General features: G+C 33.6%; 2 protein-coding genes across 11 annotated transcripts; one reads left to right on the forward strand and one right to left on the reverse strand.

The window, feature by feature from the left end:
- Positions 1 to 215: 215 nt before the first annotated feature.
- On the forward strand, positions 216 to 6,753 carry LOC127120849 (pentatricopeptide repeat-containing protein At1g71490). Of its 10 annotated transcripts, none has more exons than XM_051051424.1 (5): positions 216 to 2,710; positions 3,120 to 3,281; positions 4,751 to 4,835; positions 5,485 to 5,766; positions 5,997 to 6,753. In XM_051051424.1, exon 1 carries the CDS (start codon positions 350 to 352, stop codon positions 2,543 to 2,545), a length of 2,196 nt encoding a protein of 731 aa, XP_050907381.1. In that variant the 5' UTR covers positions 216 to 349; the 3' UTR covers positions 2,546 to 2,710; positions 3,120 to 3,281; positions 4,751 to 4,835; positions 5,485 to 5,766; positions 5,997 to 6,753. The 10 variants fall into 10 exon arrangements, with proteins under 10 accessions (XP_050907381.1, XP_050907379.1, XP_050907374.1 ...); XM_051051422.1 differs by having other exon boundaries at positions 4,751 to 4,810; positions 5,481 to 5,766; XM_051051417.1 differs by lacking the exon at positions 3,120 to 3,281 and having other exon boundaries at positions 4,751 to 5,766; positions 5,997 to 6,101; positions 6,234 to 6,277; positions 6,450 to 6,753.
- Positions 6,754 to 8,883: 2,130 nt separating this feature from the next.
- On the reverse strand, positions 8,884 to 13,339 carry LOC127120851 (peptidyl-prolyl cis-trans isomerase FKBP53). The gene is made up of 11 exons (XM_051051426.1): positions 13,229 to 13,339; positions 12,973 to 13,046; positions 11,820 to 12,055; positions 11,542 to 11,678; positions 10,705 to 11,065; positions 10,363 to 10,545; positions 9,812 to 10,055; positions 9,617 to 9,704; positions 9,488 to 9,529; positions 9,340 to 9,388; positions 8,884 to 9,224 (listed from the first exon to the last, which is right to left on the reverse strand). The coding sequence occupies exons 1-11, from the start codon at positions 13,239 to 13,241 to the stop codon at positions 9,143 to 9,145; spliced, it is 1,509 nt and encodes a 502-aa protein (XP_050907383.1). The 5' UTR covers positions 13,242 to 13,339; the 3' UTR covers positions 8,884 to 9,142.
- Positions 13,340 to 14,353: the final 1,014 nt, after the last annotated feature.

The following is a 14,353-nucleotide window of genomic DNA, read 5'->3' on the forward strand; positions in this document are numbered from 1 at the left end:
TTTAAAGTAGAATACTTTAAAAAAAATTAAAATCTGAATTAATGTAAAAATAAATTTAAAAAGTGAATTATTTGAATAAAAAATTCTAAGAGAAACAATAAAAAACTAATTTAATAAATTTATTATATGATCACTTAAATATAATTTCCAATATTATAAACAAAAATTAACATATTTTAAATTATTTCAAATTAAAATCTCTAAAACAAAAAGTAATATCCAAATAATTTCATAACCACTTTTATACTTCTATCACACCGTCACTGCACCAAGCCGAACCCCCGCTCCGCCGCGTGCCCGCCGCTGCGTCCGGGCACACCGCTCAGAATTACCTACCGATGCTTCTTTGATGCGTAGTTCTTTTGGTCCTAAAAAACTGCTCTTGTTTAAGCTTCATAAGTGTATTCCAAACGCATGGAAACAACAACAACCCTCAAAACCCTTTCACAAACCACTCGTTTCTACTGATTCATCATCTTTCTCTATGGTTCCTGTTCTCATTGCATCCCTCAAGGATTTCGTCACTCACGGCCATTTATCAAATGCATTCAAAACCTTCATTCACATACAACACCATGCTGCAACTTCAAATGCTTCGTTTGACCTAATCTTTCAACCCATTAAACATCTTCTATTGGCTTGCACCAATCTCAAGTCTCTGACACAGGGTAAACAGATTCATGCTCATATTATTTCAATGGGTATTGATCAAAATTCTATCTTGGTTTCTAAGCTTATTAATTTATATGCAAGTTTTAATTTACTTGCTGATGCTCAAATTGTTACTGAGAGTTCAAATAGTTTGGATCCTTTGCATTGGAATATGGTTATCTCTTTGTATGTTAGAAATAGTTTCTTTGAGGAGGCAATTTCTGTTTATAAGAAAATGTTGAGTAAGAATGTTCAACCAGATGATTTTACCTATCCATCTGTTCTCAAGGCTTGTGGGGAGTTATTAGATTGTGATACCGGGGTGGAGGTTCATAAGTCTATTCGAGATAGTTCTATTAAGTGGAGTTTGTTTGTGCACAACGCGTTGGTGTTTATGTATGGTAGGTTTGGGAAGCTAGATGTTGCTCGTCACTTGTTTGATAATATGCTTGTTAGAGATGATGTTTCTTGGAACACTATAATAAGTTGTTATGCCTCTAGGGGTATGTGGGAGGAAGCATTTCGGCTATTTGGACGCATGCAAGAGGAGGGTATTGAAATGAATGTTATTATATGGAATACCATTGCAGGGGGGTGTTTGCATACGGGAAATTTTAAAGGGGCGCTTAAGTTGTTTTCTCAAATGAGAATGGCGATTCATTTGGACTCTGTTGCTATGGTTGTTGGATTAAATGCTTGTTCTCACATTGGGGCTCTTAAATTGGGAACGGAGATTCATGGTCATGCTGTAAGAACTTGCTTTGATGTGTTTGACAATGTAAAAAATTCATTAATTACAATGTATTCAAGGTGTGGGAATCTCAATCATGCATATATGTTGTTTCAGAAAATGGATGAGAAAGGTTTGATCACATGGAATGCCATGCTTTCTGGATATGCTCACATGGATCGAGCTGAGGAAGTCTCCTTCATTTTCAGAGAAATGCTACATGAGGGTGTTGAACCTAATTTCGTGACCATTGCTAGTGTCCTTCCCCTTTGCGCTCGAATAGCAAATCTACAACATGGTAAAGAGTTTCATTGCTACATGGTGAAGCGTGAAGAGCAGTTTAATGGCCATTTATTACTGTGGAACTCACTAGTGGAGATGTATTCAAAGTCCGGCAAAGTTTTAGAAGCCAGGAAGGTTTTTGATTCATTAAGTAGGAAAGATGAAGTCACATATACTTCCATGATTATGGGATATGGTATGAGGGGTGATGGAGAAATTGCCCTTAAACTATTTGAGGAGATGCGCAGGTCCAATATTAAACCAGATCATGTGACAATGGTTGCAGTTTTAATAGCTTGTAGTCATTCTGGTCTTGTAGCACAAGGACAATTGCTATTTAGAAAGATGATAGAAGTCTATGCAATAAATCCAAGGATTGAGCATTATTCCTGTATGGTCGATCTCTTTGGAAGGGCTGGTCTTCTTGACAAAGCAAAGGAGGTTATCACAGGGATGTCATGCAAACCGACTTCAGCAATGTGGGCCACTCTAATAGGAGCTTGTCGAATCCATGGAAATACAGTGATTGGGGAATGGGCTGCAGGAAAGTTGTTGGAAATGAAACCTGATCATTCAGGTTATTATGTGTTGATTGCAAATATGTATGCAGCTGCTGGTTGTTGGAGCCAACTAGCAAAAGTGAGGACTTGTATGAGGGATTTGGGTGTGAGAAAGGCTCCGGGTTGTGCGTGGGTTGATGTTGGCAGAGAGCTTTCTCCATTTTTAGTTGGGGACACTTCCAACCCTCATTCAGACGAGATTTACCCTCTGATGGATGGGTTGAATGAACTCATGAAAGATGCTGGTTATGTACCTAGTGAAGGGTTTATCTCATCCGAGGAAGATTTTGAGGAGATGAATATTGTAGGGAACGCATGCTGAATACAAGTTAAACATATTTTTAGATGGCTATTCATGTATTAAAAACACAAGGTAGATCTTTAGTACAAGTTACAACTACAGAGTCACAATCCCACATGCACGACCAACTGAGCAGAAATTACTGGATCAGTTGCTAGATCAGGCAACATATTGAAGAGTACACAGGTAATATTATTATTATTTTTTCACTTACTTGCATTTGATTTTTATTTAACGGTTGTGTGCTGTCACAACCAATGATGTTAATGCAACAAGCTACAAAAGTAAGAATTAGTAAATACCTTCCTCTTCTATTCCTTTTCCACTCTATAAACAATGTTGCTTATTATTATAAATCTTCAAATAGTGACGTGAAAGTTCTTTTTTTCATTGCTTAATTACTTCATCTCCCTGATCATGTTTTTGTATTTGTTCTTGCATCCTTCCTTTTGTGGCGTGGTTGCAAAAGAGTGGACTTGGTTTTCGTGCCTTGTTACATATCTCATCTCTCTGCTATCCGCATTTCTAAAATTTATCTTACTACTCTAATATAATGATTAATTTTTACTTTGTGTTTACTTGCATATGGAGCTAGCACCGAGATGCCTCCGAGAGCTAGCACCGAGATGCATGTTTTTTTTGTAGATGATGTAGTTTTACTAAGAGAGTCGAAGGAGAATTTAAATGAGAGGTTGGAGATGAACTTTGGAAACGCATGATTTTCACATAAGCAGAAGTAGGACAGAGTATTTGAAAGGTAAGTTCAGTATAATGAGAAGCGTTTTTAACCTAGAGGTGCTAGTTGGAGACTATATCTTCCCACAAGTCACGTGTTTTAAATATCTTGAGTCCGTAATACAAAACGATGGAGAAATAGAAGGGATGTAAACCATCAAATTCAAGCAGGGTGGTTGGTTGGAATGGAGGAGGACTTCAAGGATTATTTGTGACACAAAGATACCGGGCCCGTTTGTTTTGGCTTTTTTTAAAGATGATTTTTATAGTGTTACATATTTTAGTGTAAAAAAAATTTACAAAGAAACTTTTCATAAAAGCTTCAAATGAAAATTTGATTTGAATAGTTATTCTTAAAATGTTATTTTAGGTATTTCATCATTTTATCGAAACTTTTTTTTGGATATCAACTTTTCAAAAAATCACTTAATTTTGGAGCTATTTCAAATAGCTTTTCATAAAAATCATTTTTAAGATACAATTTTTTGAAAAAATTATGATTTTGACTATGTTTTGATCTTCAATAATATATATTTATGTTATAGAATGAACAATTCAATCTTTTAATTTATAAAAAACAAATTTAGAAAAATTTATAATATTTTGAAAAATATTTTTGTAGAATCCATTTTCAAAAATACAAAGAAAAAATCCATTTTTTTAAAGCTAAAACAAACTGGCCCACTGTTCAAGATGAAAGAAATTTTTTATCAGACTGCGGTAAGATCTGTGATGTTATATGAGACAAAAAGTTTGACGGTTAAGAATCAACACAAGAATAAAGTAAGTGTAATAGAGATGAGGATGTTGCGTTGGATGTGTGGTAACACTAGAGATGATAAGATTAAAAATGATAATATTAGAGAGTATGTTGGGGTAACACCTATAATAGAAAAGACGGTGGAAAATAGACTTAGGTGGTTTGGACATGTAGAGAGAAGACATGTAGATTCTTTGGAAAGGAGAGTAAACCAAATGGAGAGGAGTCAAACAACTACGGGTAGAGGAAGATGTAGAAAAACTATAAGAGAAATTATTAAGAAAGATCTTGAGATTAATGATTTGGATAGAACATGATTATGGATAAAACATTATGGCGGAAGTCGATCTATGTAACCGATCCTATTTAGTGGGATAAGGCTTGATTGTTGTTATTGTTTCCTTACCTAAGGAATTTCATGAAATGAAACCATTTGCAGCATCCTATTAAATAAGGCAAAGAATAGTGCAATGTAAAGATATTATATATTAGAGGTGGTAGTCTTAGGGCGCCAACATAGTTGCGATCCCATGTTTTGTTAAAAAAATTTGTTCAATGAGTTTATCAATTTTCTTCATAGATGAAAAGTATGTGGTTGTTCTATTATGTGTATAACTTTGGCCTATAACTTCACAAAGCACTTAATCTGCTATCTGGATGAAAGATTGCTGTTAAAATTGTCTGTTGCTATTTTATTAATACTTTCGTGATTGGTATTGGTTTGATTGAAGTTTTGGCTTGACGGGAAGTATGGTCATGGACAATTTGTGTGCAAGTTGAGCAACATAGAGGTAAAGTCCTCCACATGAAAGGCAAGTTATGTTATTTTGGATTGTGTTCACATACTTTTCTTTTGCATGACTAAGCAATCATGTCTGCCTACCGTGTAATTGTCTAAAAGCACATCACAAGGCCTATTTTAAATAAGATAAAAAAGTGAGTACAGTTTGTAATTGACTAAGTTCTGTTTGTTGAAACTGAACTGTTTTGAAAATAAGTGAGAGCAACAGTTGGTTCTATTTTTGTAGTCCGGGTTTGGTTAGTGATCTATGTTTAAAACACTAGTTCGGTTTGTGAACTCAGAACGGTCTGGTTCTTTTTAGTGTAGTATTTGGTTTTACAGTTGGGTTCTGTTTTCAGTTTTTTGCACATTCCTAACTGCTAAGACAGTTTCTTGAATTCCCAGAACCAAAGCATTTTCTTAGCCTTTGCGATTGTTGTACTCTATAATATATTTTTTAGGCAAAACAAGTCAGGCTTTTATATTATGAAATAGGGTAAGAATCCTTTTGTTGGTAATTTTCATTTGACTTTCTTGAATAATCTCAGCTTTCACTCTATCAGTTGAAATATAAAGACTGCCATAGATACTAAAACATATTTTAAAGTTTTTCTCTACCTGATTTATTCAACATTCTTTTCTTCCAAAAATAAATTGTTCTTTTTTGTTGGATATATAAGGGAGGTGACCAGTATTCCTAATGCCTTAAGATTTTGGGCGGAGATTTAGTGTCAAGGTCTCTCATGTATTATGGACATTTAATGATGCTATCGGCGCTCTTGGGCCTCTTCAACAAGTGGTATCAAAGTCATGATTCGGCTTGATGGGGAATGACAGTGGGACCCTTGTATGGATAAAGTCTAGTGACGCGGGTGATTCACACTTGATGGAGAGATTGTTGGAATTCAAGTGAGTGGTTAGTCCCACATCGACTAAAATGAAGAAAATGTTGGATATACAATAGAGGTAACCCATATATCTAATGCTTTAAGGTTTTTGGTGAAAATATGGTGTAAAGGTCTCTTATAAAAAAAGTATTCCACCTTCCCTTTTGCCCCATGCTATTATTCTTAGTTATAGTTATGATGTCTTTTCCGGCCCAAAAACTTGAGAATCTTTATACACATCTTTGTTTTGGTTATGCAATCTTATGATAGAAATTTCATTAAGTAAAACACTTTGGTAAACTTTTGTAGGATCCGGGGCATCTTTCCTCAACATTGGAGAGAAGAAGGTTGTTAATTGTACAAGAATTTGATTGCATGGCTTAAAGGATCGAAGATTACATTGAAGAGAAGAAGGTTGTTAACGGTTCAGTTCTTTATGGAGATCTTGCTTAATTGGTTTCACCATTTTTATTGACTGAGTTCAAATCATCCTGAACCATCATTTAGTCTTTATGTTTTGTTTTTTTATGTTGTCCTGTTTTCCAGACGATAAGAACGAGTTATTCAGATTTGTATTTTTTGTATAGCAGGTAATCTTAAAATGATTTTACAGCATAAGTTTGGGATTGGGTGTATGAATTTGGATTAATATCTGTTGTATGCTTCTTTGGGGGCTTGAATAGGATTATATTTATTCGATTTGAAAATGAAATTTAAGTACCTCTAGTGATTTTTACTGTTATTTGGTGTATCATGTTGCAGGTGGAGAACCATTTGGATATAGATAATTTCACTTGGGAGCAACTTCTCAATAAGGATGGAATAATTCGACAATGCCTTAGCAATGAGTTGTGGCTGAATTATGTAGTTTTGGTGTAATGTTATGTTCTAATTCGAGTTTGGTATCTGGTTGATGCTATTTCCACACAATTGGTTTGATTGTATTGTTAATTGTTGTAGGCTCTACTTGTTGCTCTTTTATGAGTAATTTTTTAGTCATTTTTTATTACTCATTTGTTTGTGTATTTACACTGATTTTCTCAAATATTATTGATGTCTTCAGATATTTTGCTTAGCTTTATAGAAGTAGTACTCAATCTTTAAATGTTTTGAACAAAGAGTTTGACAATCTTATGTCAAGAAACGGATTCAAATCTTCTATGAGAGAATCTTACATATGAAAAAGAACTAAATAGTTCACTAGTTTTCCTGTATCATCCTTGTAAACGTCATTTGTGATATGTTCGGTCAAACAACATATTGAAATTATGTGAGGGAGAGAAGGACTAGTTGATTTTAGTGTAGTGTAGAGTTTTTTTATGAAGAAAAACTATGTATGCCACAAAATAGGTTACTACTACATGATAAAATAATTCAGTCAAACTATAGTGTACTATAGACACCTTTCTATAACACATCATTAGATATTGTTATAAGATCACTCATAATTTGCTCGGTTCCAGATTTTTTTTTAAATGAAGAAGAGACTCCAAAATTTTAAAGAACAAAAAAAAAAGAATAAAGGGAAAATTTTGAAGTATTTCATATGATTTGAAAAGTGATCGAAGGTCTTTATTTATAATAAAAACTCTAGTTTCAATCTATGAACGAACAAATCAAATCATTGATCATTAAAAAAGAAAGTATGAGGAATTATGGTGAAGTTGATTGTGTATTGGATGTATGATATCTTGTGTATTTCTCTAATTTCGTATTTTTTAACACTGTTCATATTGAAGTTGTTTCCCTTTGTTTAATGTTGTCCACCATAAACATCTTGTAGATACTCAGGAGTAAAGTTGTTGTTGTGTGTGGAAGGTGGTTTGTTGGAGCTATTCTTCGTTTTATTTACCGTTTATCGTAATTTAGTGATTTTAGTGGTCTGATCTTCTAATATCGGGAACGGAGTGTTTGCTATGTTTTTGACATAATGTCAAACTATGTTGTTGAGTTTAATACTTTGTTGGAGAAGTTTAAATTGAAGTTGATATAATATGATTTTCGCTGTATGTTGAACATTGTCCGACTCGACTTATGTATCAACATTTACCTAAGTTGAACATTGTCCGACTCGACTTATGTATCAACATTTACCTAAGTAAATCCTACAATAGTTCTGGTATATATAGGGTAATACCTATGGACCCCATTGTTGTTGCTTCTGCCATCATCCTCCACGTAGATGCTGATGAACTTTTTGTAGAGTACTATAATTATTTGGTCCCAAAGTATGTACATCGTGTCAGCTCCTCCTCGGAGTACGATATATGGTTATATCCAATGATTTTATAAAGTGACACTAGATGTAGAAGGAGAAGGTCGATGCTGATGAACTTTTTGTAGAGTACTATAATTATTTGGTCCCAAAGTATGTCCATCGTGTCAGCTCCTCGTCGGAGTACGATATATGGTTATATCCAATGATTTTATAAAGTGACACTAGATGTAGAAGAAGAAGGTGAGGGTGGACCATGTTGTTGATATATATATTTCTTTGAAAATACATCTCCAAAAATTACGATTTTTTACTTTTCGCCAAAGAGTGAAAAAGAAATTGTCCGACAATAATGCAAGAGAGCATTAGTGAATTGTTGGCCCAATCCGATAACAACATACTCAATCAATGCTAACTATAACAATACTCAACCAAAGCTGATTGTTCGAATATTAATTTTTCTTTTAAAATATTAAAATTTCTAGTGCCAAAAAATTCAAGAAATATCAAAACAAACCACGGCATGATATTAATTATTGACAGTTCCCAAAAGGATATGAAGTAAAAATGACAAACTCTGGCAATCATGTACAATGTGAAACTTTAAAATGTTTTTCCAATTTACTACCAACATTTTAACTTCAATACAAACTCTGGCAATTGTCCCAATCATTAAATAACCCAAAATTAAAATACTCCTACACCCCAATTATAAAATCTGTTTGAAACAAGGTGTATTATAACACTTGAATGGTGCGATGAGTAAAAATGAACATAAGACATTTTGGCAAAGAATGGTTTATATTTAACAATGTCTAACAAGAATATTATGTCAAAATTTGAACACTTGAAAAAGTTTTGAAGTCTTGCCAATGGATGTTTAATGATTTTAACTACATACTCTAACTCTACAAAAATTTAAAACACTGTGGAAGAGGATTTATTTAGCGAAATGAAGTGAAAATTTTATATGAAACAAGATAAAAATCCTTCAAATTTTATACCAAAAATAAATCCTTCAAATATCAGATATAAAGTTTCCATCAAATTCACACTCCAGATGACCAACATCGTTATAAGGATGAAGAAAAGCAAATTGTAACTATAATTTCCTACAAAACTTCAGCTCTAACCTCTTGCAGAGTCAAGAGGTAAAAACCACTTCCGAAAAAATGGCAAATGAATGATGCACGTCAACATTTTTTTCACCCTAATAAGACCAGACTGAAAATTATTGAAGTTAGTTACCAACACCAATCAACTCAACATCAAATACAAGCCATGAATTTTGTGGTATAGCCCCAACACGTTTGTCTCCGTATCTGCATACCAATGAACAAAACATGAGATTAAACTAATCAAAATCATCCATAGAACACAGATGGCATCACTATCTAAATTAATTTATCAATCAGAGACAGTGGGCGAATTTCATACCCCATAGATGGTGGAATTGTAATTCTTCTTTTGTCACCAACCCTCATCCCTGAAAAAAATAAAAGAGAAATGCAATAAGTAACGATAATAAAATTATATAGCTGTAAAAAAGACATAAACTACATCAAATTTTACTACTATGAATTACCAATTATTCCAACATCCCACCCCTTGATGACTTGTCCTACACCTGCAAACAATAAAAATAGATAAAGGCACATAGAAAAACAAAAATCAGTAAAACAAAAATGCACCAAATAAGTACATAATTACATACCAAGGCGAAATTTAAAAGGTGCTTTTCCGACACATGAGTCAAATATTTTCCCATCTTTTTTCAGCTTGCCAATATATTTAACACTGACCTGAAAATAAAACAAGGAATTAAGAAGAAATTGTATTATAAAATTGGTGAAACAAAGAAAAAATTCATATCAAAATATCAGTATGTGATGTGTGTATGATGTTTAACCTTCTTTCCAAGTTCAGCTCTTTTGCCATCTGGTTTACCCATAGATATGTCCTCTATAACCAACCCATTTGCATATGTTCTCACATTAGATGGCTTGGCTTCAGTTTGACCTTTCCCTTTTTCCTCAGAGGTAGACAACTTCTGATTTTCAACAGTTGTAGCAATTTCATTCCCAGTAGCTACTCCTTCAGTCTCTTTGTTCTTTTTCTTCTTTTTCTTCTTGTTTTTCTTCTCAACAAGGACTCTGTTCCAATACAGCATAAACTCAAATAGTTAGCAATGCAAAACCCAAAACAATGAAGGATATTTTTACTCCGGCGATGATGCCAGGTAAAAGAGTAAAAATAATTTGGCAATGGGTTTATTTAAGTTGACCAGGTTGTGTTCTAAGAATAGTTAATCAAATAGAGAGAAAAAGTTGGCTTTACATATCAATTATTAAAAGGTTGAAATACTCTAGATTGTAGATTAATATTTCAATCAACTATTCACACGACCAAAGCCACTGTGCAATGCAATTGATATTATAGTTACTGAATGAAAGCACTTACTCATCATTGGATAGTTTTCCATCATGTCCATCCTTTGCATGGGAAACATCATTCTGATCACTTGTAGTTTTAATCTCCTCACCTTCAGAATGCTTTTCATCTAGCACAGTAACATTAGTCTCAGGTACATGAGCAACTTCCTCCTTACCATGATCTTTCGACTTCTTCTTCTTCTTCTTTTTCCTAAAAATCATTATCAAAAACATTAAATGCGACACATCCAAACACAAATAGATACAACATATATGAAAATTTTCTTTTCCTTTACTAGAAAAAAGGTCAATCAGGAAAAATGACAGATTTAAATTCATTTGTATGAGGTATTGTAGTTAAGCCTCTCACCCATCTTGAAGCTGCTCGTCCTCATCGGCACTTTCACCCTTTCGCTTTAAGCCAGCAGAAAGTTCAACATCTTTTACCTTATTATTGGACTTCCCAGTTTTTTTGAGCGTTTGTTCTTTTGCACCTGGTTCTGTTTTCTGAGACTCAGATTTAGCTTGCTTTGAAGTGGAAATTGGGAAACCATCTTCATCTTCACTTTCCAGAACAAGTAGGTTATTGTCACCTCTATTGATATCTGGCTGACTTTCTTTTTTGATGGGTTTCTCTTTCAAGAGAGCTGGCTGTTCTTTTTTCTTCGATTGCTTTGCTGGGTCAGCTTCCTTTTCAGGCTCATTGTCGTCGTGTATTTCCTCAATCACAACTTAAAAAAAGGTCAACAAACAAAATTCATATATTGTTTTTCATGTTGATTTCAATTTGAAATATCTTGAAAACTATGAAGCAGTATGATAAACCATGGGCATACTGATAAAACCTGTAGCATTCTAATTAGAGTAAAATATGTACGATGCATATAACCATTTATGAATATAACATAGCAAGATCATTCTGGACCATTATAATTGGAAAAACATACATTGAATAAGCAATCCATATATAGTTCAGATTCATTGATTATTCAATGTATCTAAAATGTGAAATTTTTTTCCTTATAATAATGACCAGAGGGAGTATTAGACAAAGTTGATGTTTATGCTTCTATAAACATAAAAGACATATTACGTGAGCATTAGTTTTAAAGCTACATAATATTAAGAAAAAGAAATATAAGATAAGAGCGGATCATGCATATAATCATTTGATGGCTTCAAGAAAACACAGATAAAATCAAAATACCTCCACTATTTGGGACTGGCGAAGCTGTATACGTGTCCATATCGCTATCATCAAAAAAGTGTTCATCATATCCATTTTCACTATCATATTCAGATGACTCCTCTGAATCAGTTGCCACGTCCTCTCCCATTGAATCACTGTAGCATAGTAGTAGGAATTCAAAAAGTTAACACGTATAACAATCAATATGTCGAATCCAAAATCATGTGAAAATAATTTGAAAATTGTTTCAAATCAAAAGAAACCAACAAAAGCCAGTTCTTCAAAAGGATACTTACTACTCATAGTCATCCCTCAGGTCGTCCCCATCATCTGCCACAAAATAACCAGAAAGATGGATGCTCCGTGAACCGATGACTGAGAATGCCACCAAGTCCTCGTCATCAAACTTAAGATTCAGAGGGCACGACTCAACTTTATTTGGCAGCAATGTACACAAAAAAACTGCACTTTTATGTCCAGAAGAGCACTGAAGAATGCTTTTCTCTGTTGATGAACCATTGCCAATAGTAGCCTGAAATTTTAGAGGGCGGGAAGAAGAGAAGGATCAGAGTGGTTATTCGTAATTCTAAAATCTTATAAGACTTAAAAGACATCAAAAACCAATTCACTAGATTCCGGAACTCTCGATGCCATCGTAAATAAATGCATATTACATAGGAATGACAATATTATATTGAAATTCAACAAAGCAAAACAAGTGTTACCACTAGCAAAAGAGGTATAAGTCAATATCTAAGAAATAAAACTAGACTAGAACGAATCATTTATAACCCTGGTGTACATATAACACAAACAAAATTCATGACGATTCTACAGTCACACCCCAAGTGCCAAATAACCTTCAAACCAACAAAGGGCAATTATTACTAAAAAAACGGCAAAATCATTCTCAAGACCAGAATTAAAGTGTTGAAACTATGGATAAAATCTTATCTAATGTAAAGAAAATTTTCAACAACTAATTGAACAGAATTCAAACCCCTCAAGTGCCCTAGCAAGCAAATGCATACAATTACATAGACCTGCAAATATTATACCAAAGTCCAATAATGCTTAGCTAGGTCAGTGCTAGAATCATACTGTCATTTCGACCCCTGATAAACATATAACATCACTGAAAATTCGTCCAGATTCCATGAACACAACCCCGGAAAAATACTTCAAACACAAATGGCAGTCAACATAACAAAACAGCAAACATTACCATCAACTAAGGATATTCTGAAAATCATTTACACAACAATAACGAAAATTTAAGAGTTAATGCATGAAAAGATAACCAGAGCAAGCTAAATTATTACTTATCATCTAAAATCCATACCAGAAAGAGGTATAAAAACAAGATCTAATTCTAAAACATAAACCCTGATTCCATGATTAAATCCCAATGACAAAAGCAATAATACAAAAATGAAGAATTATAAGAACCTGAGTGACATGAAGCTTTCCTTGCACATTGTCAGCATGATAAGGAACCGGTTTCCCAGGTTTCACTTCAATCCCTAAAATGAAGAATAATTATCAAGTTCAAGCAAGTAATATAATATAGTAAAACCAAAATGAAGAAACGCAACAAAAAAATCAAAGAAAACGCTAATTTCACGGCTAGAGTATCGAAGAAGTAGGTGTAGAGTTTCAGAGGTAGAAGGAAAGACGAAAATGGAGGAGAAAGATGATGACTAACCCCAGAATCCCATTGTAGTGTCAACAATGAAATGAAATGAAAAACAATGTCAGTTCTAACAAACTTTCTTTAAACCCTAAAAAATTGGTCGTCGTTTTGGGATTAAAGCTGCCGTTTACACTTCATAGACTAATCGATGGGCTTCGGCCCAATTGGAAGTTGCTATGTGCATCTCTGTGGAGAATTTAACTTCCCACACTCCGAATTAAATTTGACAGCCCACGTGATTTTTTAATTTCTCAATTGTTCATGGACAAACTTTAATGAAAAAGTGCGACTAAAATTTCTGATAGTTAGGTTATAATTTTTGATAAAAATTAAATTTTTTAGTAGTGCAATTTAATATTGTCGGTATTTAATAATATCAGAAAATTTAAAATATTTGGTATTTATAATATCATATTAGAAATTTGAAATTCTTCCTTTGTTACAGGAAATTTCAAGAACAATGAAATTTCTAGTAGGTTAAATTTTCAACGATTATGATTTTGCCAATAATTTTATACGGTTGTGATTGCACCGACCGTTTTATGTGATATAGAATGAATCCAAACTTGTATAAATAGGGGTCATCTATTATTGAGAAAAACATTTCAAAATATATTTTCCTCAGTTTTTAATTAAGGCAGAAGTGTACTTCAACAAAGTGAATTCTCCTATAGAGTTCCGACTTCCGAAGGACACCGCTTGTCTCGCGGTCTTGAGATTCATGTTGAATGATTTGTTTCCCGACGCCGAGAATAGAAAGGTGTGTAAGATCGAATTTCGTGCAGATTGGATTAATACTGATGGAAAGGTGAATATGATCTTATTAAGTTGAAGGTCGGTGAAGATTTGAAGGTTATTTGGAGAATATTTCATTATATGCTAACTAAGGGACCAAACGAGTTTGATGCGACAATTTAAAGATTTGTCAATGAGATAATCAAGATGTTAAAACGTCAATGGTCATCTGGTAGTGTTTAGGGTTTGTTGTTGTTTATTAATGTTAATTTATGTTATTTGTAATGTGTTAAATTATGTTCAAAGGAAGTTATATGGTCTCAAAGGAAGTCGTAACTCCAAGTGTTGCATAAATGATAGTCAATGCAACGCACCCCCAAGCCCAGTTTTTATGCTCGAGGC

Source organism: Lathyrus oleraceus, chromosome 2 (genome assembly GCF_024323335.1).
Source record: "Lathyrus oleraceus cultivar Zhongwan6 chromosome 2, CAAS_Psat_ZW6_1.0, whole genome shotgun sequence".
Classification (NCBI taxonomy): Eukaryota; Viridiplantae; Streptophyta; class Magnoliopsida; order Fabales; family Fabaceae; genus Lathyrus; species Lathyrus oleraceus.

Bases quoted from the DNA above. Each gene is read 5' to 3' on its own strand.
- LOC127120849 (XM_051051421.1), top strand. From the start codon at position 350: ATGCGTAGTTCTTTTGGTCCTAAAAAACTGCTCTTGTTTAAGCTTCAT.
- LOC127120851 (XM_051051426.1), bottom strand. The intron at 10,056-10,362 runs GTAAGTGCTTTC...GTATTGGAACAG, and splicing joins GGAAAACTATCCAATGATGA to AGTCCTTGTTGAGAAGAAAA. The intron at 9,705-9,811 runs GTTAAACATCAT...TTTTATTTTCAG, and splicing joins GAGCTGAACTTGGAAAGAAG to GTCAGTGTTAAATATATTGG.